Source organism: Temnothorax nylanderi, unplaced genomic scaffold (assembly GCF_030848795.1).
Source record: "Temnothorax nylanderi isolate EJ_2023f unplaced genomic scaffold, tnyl_v1.0 TNYL_tig0007_pilon, whole genome shotgun sequence".
Classification (NCBI taxonomy): Eukaryota; Metazoa; Arthropoda; class Insecta; order Hymenoptera; family Formicidae; genus Temnothorax; species Temnothorax nylanderi.
In genome coordinates this window covers 1,572,650-1,597,120 of record NW_027249069.1, presented here as the reverse complement: position 1 = coordinate 1,597,120, position 24,471 = coordinate 1,572,650, and the positions used below count along the sequence as shown (strand labels likewise).

The window sequence follows — 24,471 nt, the reverse complement described above, 5'->3', positions numbered from 1 at the left end:
CTCTAACTTACTGCACCAGTGTGCACCAGTTCAGTCAGTGCAGCTAAACAAGTTCCAAATCGAACTTTCGATCTGACCCGACCCAACTCAATTCAGTGTCGGGTCGAGACGGTCGAGTCAACAAATTGCAGCAAATCGAAAACGCTATTATTTATTTCCATATATAAAAAAAAAATACACATCCTGTCGTTTACAGTTTCAGTTGAGTAATGGTGATACTGAGTTAAAATTCGTATGAAAATGCAAACAATATAAAATGATAGGGCACACGATTTCACGGGTGTCAACGAAAATATTGTCAGCATTAGCTCTGCGAGTGTAACATGTGTATAATGAGACGTGGGAGCAGACAAATTATATTACGTTTGTTTATATTTTACATAATTACAACAGACGAGGAATCTCAGTATTTGTTAAAGTAAGAAAGACCTCATCGATCAATATGAATTAAGTGATGGCACCTGCAAAGGACAAATGGATCAGACGTTTTATAATTACCGAAACGAGACGGCACAAGAAGGGCTTTACAATTTACAAAGTTACTTCTATAGTATGTATACTTGGTAATATTGTATTTTCTTTCTGGAGTTTGATATTAAGTTTCTTATCTTTTTTTTTTTTTTTTTTTTTATAGGTATTTCTGAAATCCTCTCACGAGGAGGTGTCGAAGGTATCTGTATGGAAGCGTTACAATGATTTTAAAAAGCTGCACTCGGAACTCAGTCACTTGCACAAGCGTTTGGGAACAAAGGAGACCTTCCCAACTTTCCCCAAGTCGAAATACTTTGGCAGATTTGAGGCCGAAGTTGTGGAGGAGAGGAAGAGATACGCTCTTAAGTTTTTGGAATTTGTAGGACGATACTCGTACTTATATTCGAGCGATATCTTTATAACGTTCTTCGAAACTAGTCACGTAGACAATTATATTAATGATTGCGCGCATTCCCTGAGTTCCGATACGTCCGAAGACGATCGTATTGCTGCTCTCGGCGATTCTGTGCTTGTAAATGATAATACAGTGCAAAGCATCCTTCCGGCTCCATTGAAAGCATCTCGCAATGTATCGACAAATCCATGTTCCACTTTGTCAAGCGTTAATTGTACGAACAAGAACGAATTGACGGTGTATCGGAGAAAGATCCGTGAATCTCATGGCAGTATTAATCTACAGAATGCCAACGTTAGTAGAGAGGAGCAAAACTGTAAAACGTCAAAATTGCAAACGCAAGATGCTATCGTTAAACATTGTGACGCGCATCAAAACAAAAATTTAGATAAAAGTGATGCGGCGACGCTCGGCGATGCATCAGGATTTGATTGTCTGAACAACAATATCAGTAAACTTATTTCAAATTACGATACACACTCTGTAATATTACATAAGGAAGTAAATGTTTCCCAGGCGCGGACAGATTCTGCGCAATATCTTTTGATAGCTGCCGCTCATATAAGTGCAGCCTTCAGGCATGAATCCATCGCGGAATACAAGGAAGCTTTCGCACAGTACAAATTGGGAATATCGTGTCTGATAAACGGTGTACAGTTTGACACAGACAGTACAAGAGTACCAAGCATAAAGGATAAAATATCAAAATACTTGGCACGAGCTGAACAATTATATAACAAGCATTTAAATTGTAACATTTCAGTAATACACAAACCGATATCAGAGCTTCAATATTATAAAGTGCTTAAAATAATGAAATCCGTGATGCTTGTAATGGATATACGTTCAAATTGTAACAGAATAATCAAGGTAAAAGATCTTGGCTACATGTTTGAGATACAAAGTTACTTTAGTTATGTTTCATACAAGTATTATTTTTTAAATAATTTTATTATGAACAAAAAACATTTATATAAAAGAACATTTTATGATAGTGATTAAATGCAGTAATACATGTAGCTTGAGAAAATTTTAATTTATAAGTATAATTCATAATTTCAGACTGTAGAAAAATCTTGTATTTATGAAGACAACATAAGCAATTATGTGTTGCGCAACCAAGTACCTTACATGGTATATTTATGCGCGTGTATTGAAACTGAGACTTCTGTATTTTTAGTCCTCCAATATGCAAGGTACAGTATGATAATTTTATCTGTGATATTTTGCACGAGCCCGTATCGGACTACTGACTGCAAAGGCCGACCCGACTGCCGACTGACTGGATCGGCCAACTCGCGTTTAAATTGGAATCTATTTTTCGAGTCGGCAGTCGATAGTTTGATACAGGCCTTTGCAGTCGGTAGTCTGATACGGGCTACAATATCATTGACTTATATATATATATATATATATATTTTTTTTTTTATATTGTGTTACAGTTGTGGAAAACTGTGGGACTTTGTAAGACTACATTACAAAGTATCTGACAGTTCGTGTAATGTAATTTCAAATCGCACGTATAATAGAGATATCAGTGGACATGCCAATAGCAATGAAAATATTCGTGGACCAAATAAAGCAGATGAAGTTACAGAAAACAAAGTACAGGGAGATCATCAATACGCGACGGATATTCAAAGTGATAACTATATAAATATGCCTACTATACAATTGTTAGAAAAGTCGCAAGAATTATTACAATCTGTTAACGCAACATTGAGGAAAAGCAACTCTATCGCAAATCGATTAAATGAATATAAAGAATTGAGACATTCAGAAAGTATACCATCGCTGAATACAAAAACTGTCACACAGATCTATAAGAAAACAGATCTTACATTATCTAATACTCATCGCAACAAGTCACCAAATCTTAATAATATGAAGATAGATGACATTATTGTTGCAGAAAAGCCTTCGAAAAACAGTTTTGTAGAGAACAAAGATCCGAAAGGCGATAATTCTTCATTAACGAACAGTAAACAAGATTCAAATATGTCGAGAAACATTTGTGCATCTATATTAAATGGAAGTATGGCTCGCGATTCACTGAAAAATAATAAAATGGATAATTTATTGCGTAACAACTCTACTTCGAAGATTATTTCAATGCAGAACGTTTCGACCAATAATACAATACACATCTGTGAGAATAATAATACTGAAAGCATATCCAATCACATAAATTCATCAAACATTAATTTTAGCACAGATAAAACACAATATTCGCATTTGTGTAAAGAGAATAATGTAGATGAAGAGCAGGAGTTTTGGCGAGTGCCGGAAAGTGTAATTCGATCATGGGCAGCGGAAATTCTTTTAGCTTTAGAAGCACTTCATCAACAGAATATCCTGATTCTCGATTTCAAACCCGATGATATTCTTCTCGACGACGCAGGACATATCCGGCTTACTTATACCATACCGCGACACAATGTTGAATTATCTAAACTAATATATCCGTATTCGTCACCCGAGTCAGTAATGTTTTCTCCGACTATTCCCGTTACGTCCGCCACAGATGTTTGGAGTTTCGGAGTTATTTTGTACGAGCTACTTACCGGCACCGTACGTAAAAAAAAATTAGATATAAAAAATTATATACTTTAACAATATAGTTTAACAATACTTTAACAATAATAAAGTTCAATTTTGTTTCACAGATGTTTAGCAGGAACCATCCAGGATCATTTCATTCACATTCCACAATTAACATTCCTAGTAGATTATCGGAAAGTGCAAGATCTTTACTAGGCGGCGTAAGTCTACATTCTGTCGTACTTTTTGACATTAGTCTCTTGATTTAACTTTATGATGTGCAATTTCAGAACTCTATTTTGTTTAATAAAACTTTTTGTTGCCATCAATATTTGCTATGCACTCGCACATGTGTACATAATTATAAAAAGTGATAAATTATAATGTTATTTATAAAATTATTGTTGCAGATGCTGAAATATCATCCAGAAGAACGACTAACAGTAAATGAAATAAAGCGTCATTCATTTTTTGCAAGAACTGATTGGTTGAACATGATCAATTCGCAAACTTAATGCTAACATTATTAAGAAATTAATCAATTTTACATTTGTTATAATAGTTATAGCATAAATATTTATTATTAGATAGATTTATTTAATTTCAGCTACAAAAAGCCAAGAAATGGACTTGGTTTATAATATACCTTAGACACACTCATACCAACTTTTTTATCTTAACGCGTGCAACTGTTAATTCATTATTCCGTACTTTCTTAAATTTTTTAGAACAGCCATCCCTTAAACCCTAAACGACTAAACCCATTATTTGCACGTTAAACCTAAACTCAAATATTTGAACCTAGTCCGCTTCAGCAGTGGCCAAGAAACGGACATTATTCACCTATACACACACACACATACCTTCATACAACAACGCGCAACAACTAATATTAATATTCCATTCTTCTCAAATCTCCTTTATCTCGCTTCATCTCTAAAATAATATTCTTTGCATCCTAAAACTTATAAAAACTTGAATTCTAAATCAATGCATTCTCTCTATAAACCTTATACTCCAGAACCTATCATATACTTTAAACTCATATCTTCCATAACTTCTACGTGCGCAACTCAAAGCCTAATCTTAAAACTACAAAACATAATTCTCTCTCTTTTTCTTTATCCCTACCTCTACCTCAATATTACAACTATTTTCCTGTTTTTCAACCACATATTGATATATTAATAATTATTTACCTTTACCGTAAAATATTAACGCAACTCTCTATAAATATTTATTATTAAATAATGAAGGTACAAATTTATTTTGCGGACAAAAATGTATTTCAATATTATAAAACTAGTTTGACTTAAATTATACATATAAAAATGTCAATTTTGTCATAATAATAAAACTTATGTTAGATAATTATTTAGATCTTACTTTTTCACTTCTACTTATCGTTGACATACCATCAATAAATCTAGTTGTAAATAAAACATTGGCATTGTTGAACATACCGTTCTTTAAGGACACAACAATAAATTGCGAATGTTTAAAATGTCTCTTTAACATTGTACCTATGTTTTCTGTATGTGAAAGATCCAAGGCGGCATCTACTTCGTCCAGAATATAAAGCGGTGCAGGTTTATAAAGAAGCATAGCCAAGACTAATGACAAAGCAACTAGAGATCTCTGACCACCAGATAATTCTCCTAACGACTCTTTCCAGACACCTGAGAATCCAACTTTTACTTCTAAACCATCTGTTATCGTTTCGTTTTCCGGGGGTTGTAACTTGGCCGCGGCTCCAGGTAATAAAGTACTAAATATGGAGCCAAAGTCCCTATTAACCTGATAAAATAGAAAATTGATATATTTCGGACTTTGTAGATTTATACGTATACAATTATACGTATATGTGAAACAAATTTCTCAAAGAATTATTACCTGTTTCCAAGCTTTAAGTAAGGTTTGTTTTTTCTTTTCATCCAAGTGCTTAATCGTCTCGAGAATTTTATTCTTATCATTCTCGACTATTCTTTTCTTTTTTAACGTGTCATTATATTGTTCTTCTTCTTTATCAAGAAGATTGATTGCCCGCGTATTTATATTGCGACTTAATTTTTCACGCATTCCTTGTAGATAATGTACCTTTTGTTCCATTTCCTCCGGTTTATTAACTTCAAAATCATATATACCACCTAAAAGCATACAATGATATGATATATCACATTATCGAGCAATGTTTATTTCTGTAAATACCTTTTTTTCCAAAGTAAGGTTTCTCTTGCTCAATCCACTCATATCTTCGTGTGAGTTCCAAAACTTTTTGCTTACATTCCGCCGCACTTTTTTTGATATCATTAATTTCATGATTCAATTTTTTAATGTCCAATTCCTGATCTCTATTTTGTTTAATAATATCTTCCTTTTTCGCTGTCAACCTTTGTATATCTTTATTCTGCTGATTAATAATGTCTTTTTGCTTTTTAACATTATTCTGCAATTCTGTAACTCGAGTTTTGGTTTCTTCCAATTCTCGCCGAAGAGTTTCTCCTTTTTCTTCAAACATATTGCTTTCCTCATTTGCCTGAAGCAATTGTTTATTACCATTTTCAATGCTTTTCTTGAATTCTTTTATTTCCAATTCGAGCGTTTCCGACTCTTGTTCTCTCTTTTGCCATTCCTTGCGACTTTGTTCCGCTTTTTTCTTTAAGATATTCAATTGATTCTCAGCGTCCTTTAATTGTCTTTCACGAATATTTACTGCATCCTTTAATTGAATTTCTATGTCTTTTGCACGTTTTGCACTTTCCTTTTCTAAATTCTTTGCTGCGGCCATTCGTTGTGTAAGCTCTTCAATAGCTGCATTCAGAGAATCCACCTGAAAATAAATATATATATACATATATATATTATACAAAGAAGAGTTTAAAGTTAGACATCTAGTTTACTTATGAGGAAAAATTTCTTGCTTATTCTCATGTTGCTTGTATTTAAATACAATTATCAATTTATACATAATATAAATGCACATATAAAATATTTACAGATTACATATGTATGCGTACCTCTTCCTTGATTTTATGGTAACTCGTTTGTTGCAATTTTTGTCGTATCATACTAATTTCATAAGTCAACAGATCATGTTTCTGTTTCAACGATGCATACTTTTCCGCGGTTTGTACAATATTTGATAAAGCAGTTTCTATGTCTCTCAAGAGCTGTTCTTTGTGGTTCAGTTCATTCCGAATTTCTTTCAATTCTTCCAGTTTTAATATAACTGATCCAGATTGTGCTGGAGCACCGCCGGATAACGTACCAACCGGATCAAAAAGATCGCCTTCTAAAGTAACGCACTTCTTCATAATCCTTTCGTGGAAAGCTATTTTCTTGGCAGTTTCCATATCTTTGCATACAAATATTTGACCGAATATCCAGGTCATTGCCGACCTAATCTCATCTGGAAAATCTATAAGAGACAAAGCGGGTTGAACGTTCTCTTTCCCAACCAATCTTTCTGCCAAACTGATTGTTTGTTGATCCATAAATTTACCGGCCACTCGATTGAGTGGGATAATCGTAACTCGTTGCTGTAATTGCCCATGTTGGAGAATTTTCTTGCTGGTGATATCAGTGTCAACTATCACATTATAAAGCTGGAACATCATTACATTCAAAGATTATTTAATATTAATGAATTAAAAATTTTCATGAAAATAAAGTATAAATTAGAGAAAGTGTTACCTTTCCACCTGCGGCAACTTCCAAGGCGTACGCAGCTTTTTTGTCCTTCACATCAATCAATTTGCACACGACACCTTTTACAGATTTTGCATTAAAATTAGGTTCAGGATTCTGATACTGGAACCTCGTGCGAGGATATCTTGACTCAAACTGATCTAGTTTCTCACGTAGTGGCTTTATTTCTGCGAGCAAGTTACTTCTTTGCTTTTTCAAGTCTTCCGAATAACCATCCTTGTAATTCAACTTTTGCATTTCATTCTCCAAGCACTTCAATTCTTTTTCTTTCTTTTCCAAATCCGTGTCACATTTCTTATATTCATTCTCGGTATTATACATGTCTTTCTGATTTTTATTCAACTGTTGCCTATTGTGATTTAGCGTCATCTCACATTGCCTAAGCTCGGTTTGCGCTTGCGTCACATTTTGCTTGGCATTTATCAGTTGTTGTTCCAATGTTGCATTTTCACCGTCTTCACTCTCCAGCAGACCCGCACTGACCTTTTGGTATTTCTCTTGTGCATCTAATAGAGCCTCGACGTCTTTCCGACACATTTCTTTCAAATTATGAAAAAGCCCTCCAACTTTCTCCAATTCCTTCTCCTTTAAGATGAGCGCATTGTTTTCTTCTGTTATATTAATCTGTATTTGCTCCAATGTTTTTTTCAGAGCTTTAATATTTTCCTTATTACTGTTCACTTCAGCTGATAATTTATATTGCTTCTTCTCATATTCTTGCAGCTCTTTCTCTAAAGATTCCAACACGCTACCTTTTTCCTGTTAAGAGATTATTTAATAGATATTAAATAGTAATATTTTTAATATTATCCATACTAATTGTAAGTTCAATACTATTATTGAAGATTATATTATTATGTATAGTAGTGTCATATTATTTTGTTTGTTATCAAAATAATATGCTAGATAAATATAATGAAAATTTAATACATCTAATGATGCACGATGTATATCAATAGATACAAGTTGAAGACATATTCTTTTAGTCTTATCAGGCATATTGTACGCACATTGTTGGAAATACATAATATGTAAGTTATAAGTTGTCTATGTTATAGAGTTACTAAAGAAATAAAACAAAAAACAAGAAACCATACCGCTTCCTTTTTAATCAGCAATTCGGCACACTTTGCTTCTATATTCTTGATTTCTTCTTCGCCAGCAGCTATGCTCTCCAATTTTGAATCTATCTTACTTTGTACAATCTTGACATTTTCTTCTATCTTCTGACTATTATTGAAAGCAGCAACATACTTCCACGCAAGATGAATTCGTTTGCTGTGTTCAAGTTCTCTTTCTATTCCTTGAAATTCTACATATCTTGTTCTCTCTTCTTTCAATTTGTTCAATTTTGGACCAATGTCTTCTTTCAAGATCTAAAATACAGCGAATAGAATATATCAGGAAATCAAGATGTCGAGATACAAAAGTGCCAAACATAGTATCAACAAAAAATACATACAGTATTTATTTCTTTTAATTTACTATCCTTTTTTTCTATGGTGATTAGTGCCGATTGCTTCTTCTTCTCGTACATTTTTGTCCCTGCTGCTTCTTCGAGCATAGACAAAATTTCCACCGGTTTCATATTCAACACTTTCGTTATTCTACCTTGCATGATTAAAAAGTGTGGATTGTTCACATTTAATTGGACGGAACAGAACAGATCTTGCACCCGTTTATTTGGTACATTCGTCCCGTTGATCATGTACTTGTTTTTACCGCCGATCACCACCTGTCTCGTGATCACAATCTCTTCGTGCTGTTCATAACCCATGGGAGACGATTCTCTGTCACGATTGTCAAAAGTTATCGTAACGCTGGCCTTCTTTATCCCTGCTTGACCTGACTTGTAGACCAAGTCTTGCAGGGAAGTGGCACGTACCTATATTAAATAGAAACAATGTTGTTAGTTACATAATTCAGTAGATTAATTTGAAGTAAATCTCTCATGAAGTGTAAAATGCACGCGTGCGATAGACAAACAAAATTCACCTGGCTGAGATTCGTAATTCCCAAAACGAAGCATATCGCGTCCAGGATGTTCGACTTTCCGCTGCCGTTGAATCCCGTAATCGCATTGAATTCCTTATCGAAACCATTTATTTCGATTCGTTTGCCATAAGATTTGAATCCTTCCAGCACCATCGATCTGATATACATGTTAAATCAGTAGTAAGATACCACGTTACGGTACAATGGATTGGTTTTGATATCAACAAAGATACAATTCAACAGTTCCCTCCGATTTAAACGCTTTCAAACCGATGACCTAACCTAACTGATGCCTCGCAGGAAGCCAACCGATATATTCGATCTGCACTAGGGAGTTCTCCAGTTTCATTTCGTTTTCGTTCAAGTCCCATGAAAAGCCTGCGGGGGGAGCCGGGAGCGTCCCGTTTGACCACAGCCACTCACAGCCCCGGGTGCCTGGAGTTTTTCCACTGGACCAGCCAATCGGATATTTTTATTTTCAATCAGCCAATTGACGACGTGGTCAATTGAGTCCCACTCGTTGGCGTAATGAAAACGAAGCCTGTGATTGGCCAAGTTTCTTTACGCCATACATCGGTACGTACGTCGTATGCTGGCTCCATGGGACATGGGACTTCACTCCGTCCTCCCGAGTATTCTCTGTTCTGCTCATCATCAGTCAGATTTGTTCTGCTACAACCCAGTCAGATTTCAGATTTGATAGCGATGCGGGTGCACGGCTTGTTTTAGAAGAGAATTAACAATACTCAAGCTCGACAATACAGTCCTGCATTTCTGAATTTCATTCGCCTCGAATGTTCGTCTCGAAAAGAGTGGAAAGGAGATAAAACCGAGACAGCATGACCGACGCTGGCCAATGTAAAGTCAATCAGAGTTATCGCTTTAAATGGAACAACTATCAGAATCATCTGTCCGACGTCGTGCGGCAGCTCTTGAAGGAGGACTGCATGGTGGATGTCACTCTGTCCGCGGCTGGTCAACGTATTCACGCGCATCGCATTGTACTATGCGCGTGTAGCATTTTGTTTCAAGTAAGCAGCTTCGCCTCCAGGAACTTGTTACACGTACAGAGTGGTTCCGCCAACTTGGGGAGATCTCACGATTAAACGATTAGAAATACAGTTGCATATTGTGTTTAGTAGTGGCGATAACGACTGCTCTTTGCTAGAGCAATATTCTCTTGAAAATTTGTTTTTAATTACTTTATTACGGTATTGTATAAACCGTATTGCCAGAGTAATATAACGCATGTTTATTCACAAAGTAACTCTAGCTTGCACAACGCATAATAATAATAACCATGTACATTGCCACTTGATATATACAGTAATTGATATGAGATTTAGGCCGCGGTCCATTTGACGCTACAAATGCTTCGAAGCGTTCTTCTTCTCCTTCTGTCTTCATTGAAAGAAAGGAGAAAAGGAATGCTTCGAAGCATTTGTAGCGTCAAGTGGACCGCAGCCTTAATGTATAATGTAATTTATAGGAAGTGCTCAGTCAAGTGACAGAAGATTGTCCAACGATTATTCTAAGTGATATATCACCTCAGGATATAAAATCAATTATCGAATTCATGTATCACGGCGAGATCCGTGTTCCCGTTGAAAATATCAGTAGTTTACTTGAAGCTGCACGATCGTTAAAAATAAACGGTCTCATCAACGTTAGTATCAAATTATTGTTCACTGTTAATTATATTTTCTGTTATAGACTTATCAAGTTTTAATTTGTTGTGAGGCTTCATTACACATTTGATATTTACAAATTTATATAATTGTCGCTTGTATCTTCAACAGATAAATGGAATTGGAGAGAACGTAATTGTTAAAAGCAGAAAGGATTCTGCAGAAGAGACTGCGACGGAGGTAGGAAAAATTGGAGACAATGCTGAAGCCTTGGAGAATGACTCGCTTGAAGCGAGCACTGTTGAAAATTGTATATCAAATAAGAAGAAGAAACGTCGCCGCGAGACTGTGAAGAAAGATTACAACGACGACATGTTGGCGTCTGCGATTAATGACTTGAAATTAGGACAGACTTTAATAGAGGCTGCTACTAAGCACAATATACCACGCTCAACGTTGTATATGCGGGCGAAAGCATTAGGCATACATCTAAACGCATCAAGAAACGGATATCCCGCAGAGTGCATGAATGCAGCTATAAATTCCGTGATCAGTTAGTGGTTTCTCTTATACTTCGTTTATTCTTCTTTTAGATTTTAATTATGTATGTTTTTAGATTTAGATTATACGCGACATGTATCTACAATTATTTATTTATATTTAAATCGTTTAACTTGTGCTGATTTCACCATAGATGGCTCGAGCTTGCAGCATGCATCAGAGATATTTAGAATACCTAAAACCGTGTTATGGAGGCGTATACAAAAGGAAGGCTATCAGACCCTACGTCCTGAAATGAAGAGGTCGTATGGTTTGGACACGAGACAGGCCGCTGTTAAAGCTTTAGAAAGAGGGGAAAATTTGACGAAAGTTGCTCTGCAATTTAAAGTAAATTTCATTACAATTTTATTATCACATTAAAAAATTTTTGGATTTTATTACAAACAGATTTAACCGAATTGTTAACCGAATGTAACTTAAGATATCAATATAATGTCTAGATACCAAAGACTACATTGTTTAGAGAAAAGGCACGGCTGGTAGATCAAGGTAAATTGCCGTTATCGTTTTGGAAGAAACGCAAATCTGAGAATGAGGAATTAAAGAAGTCGCGATTGGAAGAAGCTGTGGCTGCTTGCAAGGGTGGCAGAATGTCGCAAGCCGCGGCATCCATGACGTATCGCATTCCAAAAACTACGATATGGCGAAGGCTTCAACAGGAAGGGAAGAAGGTGGAAAGGTCGTCGAATGCGAAGAAGAAACAACGATTGCCCGATACGCCAGTGGTGCACGACGCTCAGGCGAAGACGCAAGAAACATCCAATTTCAGTTATTGTGAGGTAATACATTGATTGCAATTTACGAATCTCTTCGGCATAAATTTCGTTGCTGACGGACTCGCGGGTTGCGCAGGTTGCATCGGAAATACCTATAACTTACATAGATGAGGATAGTATACCTGAGGATTCCGTGATAATCTTAACAACGGAGGACATGGACGAACTGAATCTGGAGGGAGGCAGGCAAATTATTGTAAATTCGGTATGAATTTCTTGCATTTCTGACGGGTTTACAAACTTTCAATAGCAGATTGATTGACTCTTATCTTTATCGCATAATCTATCTTTATCTCTTTCAGGAATCTGGACAGGAATATATTCCATATACGATAAGTATCGAAGATAGCTCAAACTATTCGGGGGCTGAGAGTTAGCGTTAGAGATATAAATAATGAAAAGCCGATTAATAATTATTCAATATAAATTCAAGTTGATTAGTAGCGCGACTGTACAATTATTATTTATGATAACGAGGTGTACTATGTGAAGATATACTAAATGAAATGATATAATATTTATATTATTCATTCTTAGCAAGTGTGTGAAGTATCTTTTTACAAAATTGAAGAATGTAATGTAATGGAGACAAGTTTTATTCGTGTAATGTGAAGGATAAATTGCTTGCGAATATATTTTTATTTTTCCGTCATATGCTACGTCACATATTTAACTGCAAATCAAATAATATATTTCACAATTTGTATCGTCGTGTAAAATTATACATATTTTGTAATTAACAATATGCGAACTTGAGTACTCGAGTTGAGTACGCTCAATAAATTTCTCTAAAATTAACTTTTTAAAAAATAAATAATACAACACAATACAAAAAAGCTTTGTTCAGCATATTCTTGTGTAGGATCATGTTGTTTATATCAATTATAGGATTCTCTCTCTGTGTGCGTGTATGTTGTATAATATAATACTTATCTATAAGGTAAATGCCGGGACACTTAAAACCTATGTCCGAACACCTGTATCATTTTAATTTTTAAATAAATATAACGCGAATCAAAATCAAAGATAAAAATATACAACAAGAAAAATATTTGTATCTTTGATTCTTCGATTTTAATTTGCAATATAACTTATTTAAGGACTAAATGATAAAAATGTCCAGCATAGATACGTGTCCAGGCATTGGTACATTTACCTTACTCCAACGAGAGCACCATCCACGGTCGGCGCATAGGCGAGCAAAGTGAGGAGAGCGTGACATGCTGCTAAGTACCGTGTACGTAAATACGGCACGTTTTCTGAGGTAAGTCAGCAGAATATGAAATATTCTAATAATAAATATACAAAGATGATATAAAATTATAATATCACATAGAAGTTATACGAAATGGTAATATTACACACGAGCTTGACACACAGGATTAATAACCGCTATCAGAGGTTTCAGAATCTGTTTCGCCTGTGACATGTAAAGATGTCCTGTCAATCAGTCTATCGGCTATATGGTCGATCTCCCACATCTTTTTCTCTTTATCTCTAACTTGCTTAATAAAATTACTCCAATGTTCAGCGGTTACCTGTTTGATACCTTGTTCAAGTAATAGTTTCACATCTTGAGTTTTAAAAGTGTTGTTATTAATCTTAACGTATCCCTTAACCATTGACCATACCATTTCAATCGGATTAAGTTCGCAATGATACGGAGGTAGCCTGAGAACCGTTTTATTGGCCCGTTTTGCCATTTCGTCTATGACATATTTATCAAATCTGTCTTTGTGTAGTGTAACAATTTGCAAGAGTTCGGCCTTTACCATAGTCTCTGATATTTCTTTTCCTTTACCCTCTAACCATTTTATTATTTCGTCTTTTCTCCAGGAAGCATTCGGCAGTTCTTCCACTTTCACGGAATGATACGGAACGTTGTCCATGACGATAACAGCATTGTCGTCTAGCGATGGTAAAATACTTTTGAACCATTCGTGAAATGTGTCGCCGTTTATTTCGTCAAGATAATCCCCCGTGTGTTTCTTCGATTCGATGCGTAGAAGCCCGCCAGGAACGAAACCGGCAGCACTTCCAATATGCAGAACAATAAATCGTTTGCCTTTTCCGCTTGGATTAGTTCGCCTCGTAGTCAACGGAGAAGATGCGTCCTCGTCGGATTTAACTATTTCGTCCACCCAAACTATATTCGTGGCGTCATCGGCGTCAATCCAAGTCTCGTCCAGGTAATAAATTTGCCGACCCTCTTCTCGGTATCTCTCAATAGTCCTCAGATATTTTCTCCTCCAAACAATTAGATCTTCTCTCTCTGTCAGGATGCTATGTCGGAGCCGGGTAGTGTATGTAAAATATAGTTCCTTCAACAATGAGTGAAAGGTCGATCGTTTAAAATTTGGGAGATTTTCGTCAGTGTTTACGGCTTGCAGAACTGTTCTCAACGTTGGACATTTTTCATTGGTATAAAATTCGTGAACTTTTCTACGAATAGCGCTCTTGTCAATGTCGTCGATTTTTTCTTTAAAAGTTAGACGACGCTTCTTTGTATTCGGGGAAGTAACCGTACCCGTCTTCTTATACTCCAACAATGTTTTTTTTATGGTGAGAGTACCAATACCCGTCTGTTCTGCCAATTGTTTAATAACATCTTTTATTAAAGTTGTTGGATTGTCTTTTATCAATTTTTTATGTAAATTAATAATTACGAGCTTCTGGCTTTTGTGGACCATCTGAAAGTACAAATGAAAAATATATGTTACGAAAAGAAGCAATAAACAAACTTTGAATATGTAATTTTTAATTTCTATCGTTTTAGTGGGCATATCATTTTTTCATAAACATGACGTTATTATTGAATTGTGCGGATTTAAATACTTCAAAATTTACTTCCTTTTGCATAAATTCAAATTTCAATCAAAACAAATTTTATACATTAAGTCTGTTCTGTTTAGCTGAATTTTTTGCACAGTTCATCTTTTCTCTTTTTCTCTTCAACGTGAAAAGAAAAAGAGGAAAGATGAACCGTCCAAGAAGTTCAGTTAAAAAGTACAAGCATAGTCAGTGATTTGATGGCTGATGGGAGAGAGAAAGCTACATTCAATTGCCGTAGCATTTTTTTGTTTAAAATTTCAACACTGCGAGAAAAATATGTTGAAATTTAATAAAAATTTGTTTAAATATAGTCACGAGTAAATATTCACTTGATACATATAAATTTTACTTCGTAGAAGCAAATGTTGGTGTTAAAAGGCGAAGCGTCAGGTCAACATAACCTCAAAAGAAAAACCTGTTCAAAATTTTAGCTCTATCTCTCTCGCACGGTTCTTCACGGGTGCGAAAACGCGGGGGAGGGAGCTTGAGCCTCCCCTTATTTGTACTATATAAATAAAATACGTTTGTATCAAAAAGATATTCACTCGGTTATTATTCAAACAATTTATTAAATTTCAACATTTTCTTCTCGCAGTAAACTCATATTAAAAAGGATACTTTAAACTTTAAAACTATACAGCCTCCGATATACGACAAACAAATTGATAATTTTTATTCATCATTGTTTACCTGGCCTCGCTTGTTTTTCCTCAAAGGAGGTGATATTGGCGGTATTTTAATATCCTCCAATGTCATTTCATCAATAGCCTCTTCTTTCATCGTACCGTGTAAGACTTTGTAAACACTTTACTGGCAGAAAAACACTCGTTATATTAAACCAAACTGTTTGATATTTATTTCGGGAATAAATGACTGCAAGTCATTACCAGGTAGTCTGATGCTCTGGGGTCTGGGTACTACGGAGTACGGAGGTACGGAGGAAGGGAGGGCTTCCTAGACGTTCTGTGGGCGGAGCTATGGGGCATGGAGCGGAGATCTGCCTGAAACAGACGAGTTCGTGGGTTCTCTCGCTGGACAGAGTTATAGCTTATATATAAATACATATATATTCTTTTTATTACATATATATAGTGTGTGTATACATAATGAAGCAAAAATGATGAAATTTTTAAAATAAAGTTTGATTATATAAGTAAAGCTCTGGATATTTGAAAAATTTTTTAAATATCTGAAATTATTTAAAGTAATTGAACTTGTAAAACAAATACTTACATACGGCGAGTGTCAAAATTAAAAAATGTTCAGACTGTACTTTCTTTGCAAGAATTTACGAGATGTTAATTGCGACGATCTTACAGGCACTTGCGATGTAGCTTGAGAACAAAAATTCCCGCACAGCGACTGAAAACATCAATATTCATAATTCATTCTTTTATTCCGTCATCTACTGAGTAATTAATATTTATCCTTGATTCGATGCGGGTGAAAATCTAACCTTGCACGCGTCGTGCGCGTATCTATCGGTTCGTAAAAATAAATGTCGATCGATCGTGACGCTGCATCATTTGACAATACACAGGCTCGCGCCGAATACAGCGAATTATGAAGCCCGCTTGCAATGTCGAGACCGCTTTACATATCCTATAAAAATGTTTCAAGAGAATTTAGAAAAGGACACGGGGATGCGACGAATAAATCAAAGCTTATAAGGAATTATCGGACGAAAGCGGAGAAATAAGAAATAAAAAGGGGGAGGGGGGTGATGCGCTGCCGATGCTGCATCCTTTAAAATTGAAAAGGAACGTCCGAGCGCGCGCACTGCGCAGGTCACGCGCGTCGGTGCGGGTATGCACGGGCACGGTGCAGTGTGCGCGTCTGCGCGTGTCACGTACGCGGCATCCTTCGCAATCTTCGCATGCCTTCGCACGTATTCACGAACGACACGAATGACGGACTCACGTAGCCGCGCGTTGTAATTGTGCGTACGGCATATTACACACGAACACGCTGCTGCCAGCGGCCACACCGAGGCCAACCGAGACCGAGAGACCGAGCGAGGAGGCCGAGGAGGCTGGAGGCGCAGTGAGCAGCAGTTGAGAGTTCGCCAGCCGCGTCGTTGCGCTACGCGAGAGAAGCAGAGGCGGGTGGTTTTTTTTTTTCCCCCCTCGGAGAGGTGAGTCGCGAGTGCGGCCCAGGGTCTCCACCGGACGCGACGTGACGTCGCGACTCGTTTCTCCCCCGTCGAGTCGAGGGAGCGGCGCCCGAGATCGTCCAGGAGTCCGCGCTCCTCGCTGCGGCGTTCCTTCCGGTCCGAGAGGAGGCTAAGGAGGGAAAGATACCGTCGTACGTGTCGCGGGAGGGTATGCCGGACAGCGGGGCCGTCTACCAGCCGACCACCGTCGGCTACACGTACGACAGCGGCGGCGACGGCAGCGGCGGCGGCGGCGGCGGTGGCGGCGGCGGCGCCGCCGGGCTCAGGCACGGCTTCTGGCGCGTCATGTCCAGGCACAAGCTCAGCTCCAGGAAGTGGCTCGAGTGGACGCTGCTGTCGGTCGCGCTCTGCTTCTTCGTCGCCGGCCTCACGACGATGTTAGTCAGCCTCGTCCCCTGCGACGATCCTGCACCGGAGGTACAAACATTGTGATTCTCGCACCGTAAACCCTCTAAACTCCCATAGAACTCCCGTTTGTGAGATTTTCCAAGCTCGTATTTCATATTTGGCTCGAACGAAGCGTATTTCGTTCTTTTTTGTATAGACTTTTCCTTCTGAGATGTTTAAAAATCTTCCCCGATTGTGCTAATGAAATACATAAATTTGCCTATAAAGATTAAAACAAAACTAGTACAAAAGGATTATTAAGCATTGTTGTTATTTTTCTTAGAGCTCTGTTGTTACTGGGCTTTAACTCTATTTTATTTACTTTAATAATTGATACCGAATGATGTGACAACTACAGGTGAAGCCAGAAGGACAATCGACGACGGCTCCGGACGTACAGCAACACGTGGAAAATACGGGAAAAAGTTCTATAGCGTTGGGCGCTGGGATAATGCTGGTCGGTGTATTGCTCGGCTTTGTTTGGACATGGCTTAGCTTCTTCCACCACAGCAAATCGCCGAGGAACGGCATGACGAGTAGCAGTGGTCAGGTAAGCAAACAGGTTTCCAGCCGTTAACAATGTTTTACGTCTGATTTTATTTTACCGGAAGCCATCCGCTCTCTGGTACGTTTTCGTACATTTATTTCTTTATCTTATGTACGCGTTGCTATGAGGAAAGATGTTGGGCGGTTTGAATCCATCGACTGACTTGCTGGTGGGTTCCACTTCGCAGTACGGGCCAGTACTCACAGAGGTGCCAAGCCAGCTGAAGATAAAGCAAGCCAACGCGCATGACATGCCGGCCATACCGCTTTCCGACCAAGAGGAGGAAATGCACACGCTAATGCAGGACTCGGCGAGCCCGCCGTCGGTGTCCGTTGGATCTAACGCCATCGCTAATCAAATCCCAGGTTGAGTAAATCGATCGCTCCCGTACGCGCGTACAAGCGCGCGTGTAACACGGACATAGCTTTCGTTTTATAAATTTTCTAACATATTCCAAAAGATTTATTATCGTTTTGATTACGGTTTTGCAAGGGTTTCATTTAAAATTCGGAAAGTCACGGCATTTATGCCCGATTCATTGACACGGATCTTGTGATTCAGAAATTCTATTCCCACTTTTTGTATAGTTTATAGAAATTTTTATTTTTAGACTTAGGCACAAGTGCGACTTGAGAGATCTCGTTTTACAGTACATTTAAGGTGTTATAGTACTTTTTTTTTTTTTTTCATTTTTGCTTGTGTGCATTCCTTCATTCCGTCCACTATCGTCATTAATATGTTAAGTAAGCATTGGATCCAGATAGAAAAAAAATGCAGTATGCGTTATGACAATGCGTTCCGTAAGTTTGATAACAATCCCGATATCGAACTGAATTTACTAAATTATAAAAAATATCTTTTAATTTACATTTATATTATTAAATAAGTATAATTTTCACACGCATATACGCTTTATGCAAGTTTTGCATGCATCTAGGCAAACCTAAATCATTTTGCCTTGATTTAATATTAATATGCTCATGATATCGGTACGGATACCCTATACCTAAGTACCAAATCTCTAAATTAGTAGTAACAATAGCAATTATTATTGACAATATATATTGTAAATTAAATGCATATTAGTACGTATATCAAATAAGTCGGTAATTATTACTGTAATTAGAATACAAAACGATTATGTATATATTAATGTAATGTGTATATATGAAACACATCAGGGACCGTATTCTCGAGCCTGCCCTAATGATTTTCGTATGCGACTTTCTATTTGAAAAGCATTGAATTTCGCATGCGAGGTTCATGAAAACGATTCGAGAATAGGGCTCCTGAAACGAAACGACTACAGTTTTAGAAGACGCTTGATTTGAAAATGTTCATGACGTGCTTAAGCTGCAATAAGGCACAAGCATGCCATAATGCACAACTTTTTCACTTCCGTTTATCTTACGTTTTTATTTTTAATTTGTGACATATACGATCATAATTTTATATCGCACATGATATTGTTATAAGTTAATCTTACACAATAGATATATTTGCTTTAATGGGATATCTATTTGCACACTTTTCATGATTTTATACAATCAATTTTATTGATCTCTCATGCAGACGTAGAGTATAAATGTAGAGTCCATCCTGTAAGATATTTTTTAACGGAATATACAACGTTACTTCCGGGCATGGTACATAACATTGTATAAAACACTGATTTTTGAGATAATTTTTATATGTCTGTCGTTTCTCGCTGAAACGATGCGTTCAGTCTTGTGCGATGAGAATTTTAGAGGAACCATCAAAGGACGGCCTGTAAGTTTGTCTGAATTCAATGCTGTTACGGATCAATCACGCGTATAATAGCTTCATTTTTTTTTACATTTACGTGAGATCCTTATTATACCTGTGTTATTGACTTGTATACTAATTTATGTAAATGTTCTGGAATGTGTGAGACGAATAAACATTAAAAAAAACATAACTCACGACTTTTTTCTCCTTTCTGATCGTTAAAATATAAATTATCGTGATATCGTGTATAAATTAGCCAAAGAATCTGTTATTAAAAGAATATTCAATGATCTTGAGATCCAACACTCTATACACTCTATACCTATAATGTATCAATACTTCATACTTTTCGTATCCCTCGTAACATGTAGAGCATATATCTAAGTATTTAAACTGTTAAAAATTAAATAAACATTCGTACAATTTTTGAACAATACACTCTTGTTTATTTCTTAACTTATGGCAACTTTGACCAAGCTCTAATTAATTTAATCAGCTATTAATTTAAATTGCAAAATTTTCGACTATATTATTTGTTGTTTCTCTGATCTGATTTTTCTTTCCGTGCGTCAAATAAAAAATTAATGATTCTATTCACGTTAAAAAGATATTGCAGACGTTAACTTGATAAATTAATCAACGTACATACAAAATTGTTTACAGCAGGATTTCTAACTACAATTTGTCATTCCTAGGTCTCCTTTCCATGTACTAGATAATTAGATGATGAAAAATTAATAATTCTATCCATGCTGTCACAGATAGATCAAAGAACCTATAGTTTGTAAAAAGAAACACAGATACCATCATTACCATACGTCATCAGGTTAGTTAGTAGCTTTTTTATTTATGTGTCTGTATGTGATTAATGCAATTACATTTGTATACATGTGTATACGTATTGATTGTAATGATACACAACACAGTAAATATACGTTTATACAATAATTTTATTCATACTCTGTCTCAGGTAAAAACTGTGAAAAAATACACATCTTTCAATTTATTTGCTTTTTGACATATGCCTGACTAACGTTATAAAATATTAAGTATTTTACAAAATAAAATGTTTACTATAATTTGTAACAGTTCTGTTACTTTTTCTAGTATAATTTTACTACCGTGATAGTTTTTATTTTATTAAAACACGTTAGCGTTACTTTTTTGTAATGTTAAAGTAAGATATTGGAATTTTTACTACATTATTAATAAAAACTTAAAACTCTGAACTAGTCTTTACATAGCAAAGGCTTCTCTTTATATTAAACTTATCTAATTCTTCTTGTCTGAAATTTGACGAAAGCGAGAAGGGAAGTTTTAAAATCCAGTGCAACAACAAAAAAAAAAACGCCTAATTGCCAATTCAATTCTCAATAATCTACGATTCAAATAAGTAAAGCGCGTTACTTTTCTCAAGCCAGTTTAATCTTTCACAAAGTTATTGATGCTTTTCACACACTTATCTTCGATTCCGGCAAAATGCGCTAAACAGATAATGACACACCGATAAAAATCAGGGTTTTTTTCGTCATAAAGGAATACCGATAACGTATGACGCGATAAAATCTGCCTCAGCAAGACGCATCGTTGCCTCGGGAAGAAAGCGAGTCACGTAAAAGCGTTATCGTTCAATATTTCGAGGACGGCTGACCCATCGAGGATAAAAGATACGACCCGGTTGCGCGCGAGGTTAACGCATTTGACATTTCTTATATCAGCTGTCGCGCTCAATATGGCTGCCCGCGAGACGCGCTTTCCTCCGCAGCGCTGGAGAGACGCCTACATCAGGACGATTAGGACGTAAACGTGGTCGAACGCGATCGAGGGACTCCTCCGTACTGTGAATCGCGAGGAATATCCCGGCGAGGATATTCGCGATGGCGGGCAACGACGTAGTGCTGGAGGGATTTATATGCCCTATATGCATGACCGATTTCAAGGCGCCCCATCACCTGACCAAACACTTCGAGGAGGTTCACAACGACGATCCGGAGATCCTGAGATCGCTGAAAGGTACGTACGCGCGTGCACGTAGTACCTCTTGACAACGCGCTTGGACAAGTGGAACGAGCTCGCGGATTTCTAGCGGCCCGCCTTCGTCGTGTTAAGTCACCGTGAGATGCACGGAACGAATGTCGGAGTATCGATTTTTATTTTAGATCTGTTTGGCAAAGCCAAGAAGAAGATCTTGAAGCAGGACGATATCCCGGAGGCGTTTCCAAGCGCGATACCGCAGGACAAGAGACGGAGTCCTGAGATCAATTGGGGACCACAAGAAATAGGTATCGCTGTGGTACTTGTACGGGCCAAGAAGCTATTTTTCATGAGAAAAAGTTTTCTTATTAAAGTTCCCAAACAGTCAGATTTAGCTCTTCAGTTTCCTAAGATCAGTATTTGGAAATTGCGTGCAGCATTTGCAAGTGGCGAGATACGCGATTGAATTTAATTTATCGTAATCGATTTCCTTGAAAACTATTCCAGGTGCAATTACATCTCACACAAAGTATTTTAAGGATGTGAGAAACGCTCGGCTAGAGAGATACGCGTATGAAACAAATAAGCTTCTCATAAGGCTAGACAAATTATTAAATAACTTACCGTCTGATCCGGTCGATAGAAAAGGTGAGAAAATTTATATAAATTCTTACTTATCGAATCTACTAATATATTCCACTTGTATCTCGCTTGTACAATTGATGCGTGACGTAAATAAAATTTTTCAACAGCTCACGAACGCACCATCGTACCGTGGATCGATGAAAAGGATGTGAAATTGTGTCCCAATTGTGCTAAGAGCTTTCATTTGGCAAGACGAAAACATCACTGTAGATTATGTGGGGCGGTTATGTGCCATAATTGTACAATATTTTTGTCCCTGATCGATGCACGTATGTAACACGTGTAGCATTATCATTTACGAAATGATTTAAATGTATTCCTAACGTTACACTTGGCCAAAATGTTTTTTTTTTTAACAGGAAAAATGACTAGTCCTGTATCGATACAAGATGATTCCGTTCTGTCTCCTACGTCGGAACGAGCATTCACCGAGAGGGTAACACGTGCGGGTATTGGTCTCACAAAATTAGCGCGTTCACCTTCCAACGGTAGCCTGAACAGCGTTCTGTCGCTGGTCAATGATCCGGCTAGCGGTGAACAGCATTTTAGAGTTTGTACTCACTGCATAAACTTGCTCGATGCAAGGGAGATGCAGAAAGCGAAGCAATTCGACAAACCGATCATTTGCGTATTCTACGAGAAAATGAGGGAATACATGAACGAAGCGTCGCAGTATTTAGCGATGTACAACAAAATGTGGGAATCGTTGAAGTATGTCAACTTGTATTTAAGATAATCTATCTTTATCTGCACAATATAATATACTGTATTAAAAAAATACACCGAGCGATTACCTTCATGTGCAACTTATCAGTTGTAAAACCTAGTATCGCGAAGGAACTTTATATTAGAATGCTTATAAAACTATTTTAGAGAAGGCGAGACTATATACGGTTTAGAAGATGCGCAATCGTTACGGGTCAAACTGGCAAAGTTGGGGGAAAACATAGATGCGACCAGTAAAAGAATTCTAGTCCTTGGCGTGAAGAAAGGTACAGAGGATTCGCAGGAGGCATTGGGACAAGAATTGAGGCTATATCAGATGGTTAGAACATCGGCAATGATATTTCTGAAAGAGGAGTTGTTAGCTCTACAGCCCTTGCCCTCGGTAGAAGAATATGCAGCTTTACAAGAAGAACGTCAGAAAAGGATAGAGGCCCGAATAGCGTACGAGCGGCAATTGGAGGAAGAACAACGAGAGAAGCCGAAAGAACAACGCAAGAAAGATACATGGAATTTAGACAGCAGTCCAGCTTTGAAAACCAGTCAGGTAACATATACTAACAAATTAGTAGATAATTGAGGACACAAATTCGAAATTATAGTCAGATCTAATGTCAAAGTCACACGAAAAACTTAATATCCGATCCAGTATTTATTTTATACTCTTAGCTTTTTTTACGTAGTATAATTATTAATTAATATCTGATATTTTTCAAAATACAAGATATCTATTTCTTTCTAAAAAAGATAAATTTGCATAGGCTAAGATTTCGTTGTCAAATTATCGATTAATCATTTGTTGATACTATTTGTTGACTCATTCAAGTTTTGTTATAAGTTTTCAAATTTTTAGGCACAAGCGATGGTGACTCAATCTCAAGGCTGGGGTCCGTCTCATATTACACCCATCATGTCTTCCTCCATGGATCCAATAATTGAACAAATGAGCAATCTTCGCGCGTACATTAAACAAGCCCGCGACGATTGCAAGTACGACGAGGTCGCAACGCTAGAGAACAATCTTCGAGAACTTCAAAGTGCCTACTTTGCTATGACACAAAGTAATAGTAATGACGGGTAGACATATTCGAATAGCACATTTCTTACACTTTGGCATGTAAAATGTTGAATTCTTCTACAGTGTGTTACCTATTAATTTGCAAAGTATTTAATAAAAACCTTCTTGAATCAAAATCTTAGAGCACGCATTATATAATGAATAAATACTCAAACATAATTAAATATACAAGAATATAATCTGCAAGATATTTCGATATAAAGATTCCTTATACATCATGTTCCTTCTAGTTTTCGTGTTCATCAAAATTACTTTTTTCCCATACTTA

General features: G+C 36.9%; 6 protein-coding genes and 1 long non-coding RNA gene across 10 annotated transcripts; 5 read left to right on the top strand and 2 right to left on the bottom strand.

Moving 5' to 3' along the window:
- Positions 1-70: 70 nt before the first annotated feature.
- On the top strand, positions 71-4,801 carry LOC139780762 (ribosomal protein S6 kinase delta-1). Of its 2 annotated transcripts, XM_071719488.1 has the most exons (7): positions 71-201; positions 394-550; positions 635-1,756; positions 1,949-2,082; positions 2,329-3,457; positions 3,553-3,648; positions 3,838-4,801. In XM_071719488.1, exons 2-7 carry the CDS (start codon positions 455-457, stop codon positions 3,940-3,942), a joined length of 2,682 nt encoding a protein of 893 aa, XP_071575589.1. In that variant the 5' UTR covers positions 71-201; positions 394-454; the 3' UTR covers positions 3,943-4,801. The 2 variants fall into 2 exon arrangements, with proteins under 2 accessions (XP_071575589.1, XP_071575582.1); XM_071719481.1 differs by having other exon boundaries at positions 80-550.
- Positions 3,977-9,417, bottom strand: Smc2 (structural maintenance of chromosomes 2). The gene is made up of 8 exons (XM_071719476.1): positions 9,131-9,417; positions 8,598-9,020; positions 8,233-8,511; positions 7,121-7,894; positions 6,445-7,032; positions 5,636-6,257; positions 5,321-5,574; positions 3,977-5,224 (listed from the first exon to the last, which is right to left on the bottom strand). Exons 1-8 carry the CDS (start codon positions 9,296-9,298, stop codon positions 4,799-4,801), a joined length of 3,534 nt encoding a protein of 1,177 aa, XP_071575577.1. The 5' UTR covers positions 9,299-9,417; the 3' UTR covers positions 3,977-4,798.
- A 316-nt stretch (positions 9,418-9,733) lies between these two features.
- Positions 9,734-12,893, top strand: LOC139780713 (uncharacterized). The gene is made up of 7 exons (XM_071719442.1): positions 9,734-10,161; positions 10,620-10,796; positions 10,930-11,311; positions 11,453-11,646; positions 11,760-12,098; positions 12,172-12,300; positions 12,398-12,893. The coding sequence occupies exons 1-7, from the start codon at positions 9,970-9,972 to the stop codon at positions 12,470-12,472; spliced, it is 1,488 nt and encodes a 495-aa protein (XP_071575543.1). The 5' UTR covers positions 9,734-9,969; the 3' UTR covers positions 12,473-12,893.
- LOC139780698 (uncharacterized) lies at positions 12,716-16,573 on the bottom strand. Of its 2 annotated transcripts, XM_071719433.1 has the most exons (5): positions 16,384-16,573; positions 16,161-16,289; positions 15,815-15,928; positions 15,618-15,732; positions 12,716-14,785 (listed from the first exon to the last, which is right to left on the bottom strand). In XM_071719433.1, coding segments are annotated over exons 2-5 (1,539 nt in total). In that variant the 5' UTR covers positions 16,163-16,289; positions 16,384-16,573; the 3' UTR covers positions 12,716-13,477. The 2 variants fall into 2 exon arrangements, with proteins under 2 accessions (XP_071575534.1, XP_071575539.1); XM_071719438.1 differs by lacking the exons at positions 16,161-16,289; positions 16,384-16,573 and having other exon boundaries at positions 15,618-15,737; positions 15,815-15,924.
- Positions 14,178-16,085, top strand: LOC139780749 (uncharacterized). The gene is made up of 2 exons (XR_011720331.1): positions 14,178-14,284; positions 15,818-16,085. It is a non-coding gene; the product is annotated as an uncharacterized lncRNA (long non-coding RNA).
- Positions 16,574-16,780: 207 nt separating the features above from the next.
- On the top strand, positions 16,781-19,973 carry LOC139780723 (uncharacterized). Of its 2 annotated transcripts, none has more exons than XM_071719457.1 (3): positions 16,781-17,517; positions 17,846-18,037; positions 18,222-19,973. In XM_071719457.1, exons 1-3 carry the CDS (start codon positions 17,251-17,253, stop codon positions 18,402-18,404), a joined length of 642 nt encoding a protein of 213 aa, XP_071575558.1. In that variant the 5' UTR covers positions 16,781-17,250; the 3' UTR covers positions 18,405-19,973. The 2 variants fall into 2 exon arrangements, with proteins under 2 accessions (XP_071575558.1, XP_071575554.1); XM_071719453.1 differs by having other exon boundaries at positions 16,782-17,517; positions 18,168-19,973.
- A 1,317-nt stretch (positions 19,974-21,290) lies between these two features.
- On the top strand, positions 21,291-24,389 carry Rbsn-5 (Rabenosyn-5). Its single transcript, XM_071719425.1, has 7 exons — positions 21,291-21,796; positions 21,943-22,065; positions 22,265-22,405; positions 22,510-22,671; positions 22,762-23,113; positions 23,276-23,672; positions 23,979-24,389. The coding sequence occupies exons 1-7, from the start codon at positions 21,661-21,663 to the stop codon at positions 24,204-24,206; spliced, it is 1,539 nt and encodes a 512-aa protein (XP_071575526.1). The 5' UTR covers positions 21,291-21,660; the 3' UTR covers positions 24,207-24,389.
- Positions 24,390-24,471: the final 82 nt, after the last annotated feature.

Bases quoted from the DNA above. Each gene is read 5' to 3' on its own strand.
- LOC139780713 (XM_071719442.1), top strand. From the start codon at position 9,970: ATGACCGACGCTGGCCAATGTAAAGTCAATCAGAGTTATCGCTTTAAA. The intron at 10,797-10,929 runs GTTAGTATCAAA...TATCTTCAACAG, and splicing joins AAATAAACGGTCTCATCAAC to ATAAATGGAATTGGAGAGAA. The intron at 11,312-11,452 runs GTTAGTGGTTTC...ATTTCACCATAG, and splicing joins AGCTATAAATTCCGTGATCA to ATGGCTCGAGCTTGCAGCAT.
- Rbsn-5 (XM_071719425.1), top strand. From the start codon at position 21,661: ATGGCGGGCAACGACGTAGTGCTGGAGGGATTTATATGCCCTATATGC. The intron at 22,406-22,509 runs GTGAGAAAATTT...ATTTTTCAACAG, and splicing joins TGATCCGGTCGATAGAAAAG to CTCACGAACGCACCATCGTA. The intron at 22,672-22,761 runs GTATGTAACACG...TTTTTTTAACAG, and splicing joins TTTGTCCCTGATCGATGCAC to GAAAAATGACTAGTCCTGTA.
- LOC139780723 (XM_071719453.1), top strand. From the start codon at position 17,251: ATGCCGGACAGCGGGGCCGTCTACCAGCCGACCACCGTCGGCTACACG. The intron at 17,518-17,845 runs GTACAAACATTG...TGACAACTACAG, and splicing joins GCGACGATCCTGCACCGGAG to GTGAAGCCAGAAGGACAATC. The intron at 18,038-18,167 runs GTAAGCAAACAG...CTATGAGGAAAG, and splicing joins TGACGAGTAGCAGTGGTCAG to ATGTTGGGCGGTTTGAATCC.
- Smc2 (XM_071719476.1), bottom strand. From the start codon at position 9,298: ATGTATATCAGATCGATGGTGCTGGAAGGATTCAAATCTTATGGCAAA. The intron at 9,021-9,130 runs GTGAATTTTGTT...TATTTAATATAG, and splicing joins GAATTACGAATCTCAGCCAG to GTACGTGCCACTTCCCTGCA. The intron at 5,225-5,320 runs GTAATAATTCTT...CTATTTTATCAG, and splicing joins TACTTAAAGCTTGGAAACAG to GTTAATAGGGACTTTGGCTC.
- LOC139780762 (XM_071719488.1), top strand. From the start codon at position 455: ATGGCACCTGCAAAGGACAAATGGATCAGACGTTTTATAATTACCGAA. The intron at 1,757-1,948 runs GTAAAAGATCTT...TCATAATTTCAG, and splicing joins ATTGTAACAGAATAATCAAG to ACTGTAGAAAAATCTTGTAT. The intron at 3,458-3,552 runs GTACGTAAAAAA...TTTGTTTCACAG, and splicing joins ACGAGCTACTTACCGGCACC to ATGTTTAGCAGGAACCATCC.
- LOC139780698 (XM_071719433.1), bottom strand. The intron at 15,733-15,814 runs GTAATGACTTGC...CTGCCAGTAAAG, and splicing joins CCAGAGCATCAGACTACCTG to TGTTTACAAAGTCTTACACG. The intron at 14,786-15,617 runs GTAAACAATGAT...TTGTACTTTCAG, and splicing joins GGAAAAACAAGCGAGGCCAG to ATGGTCCACAAAAGCCAGAA.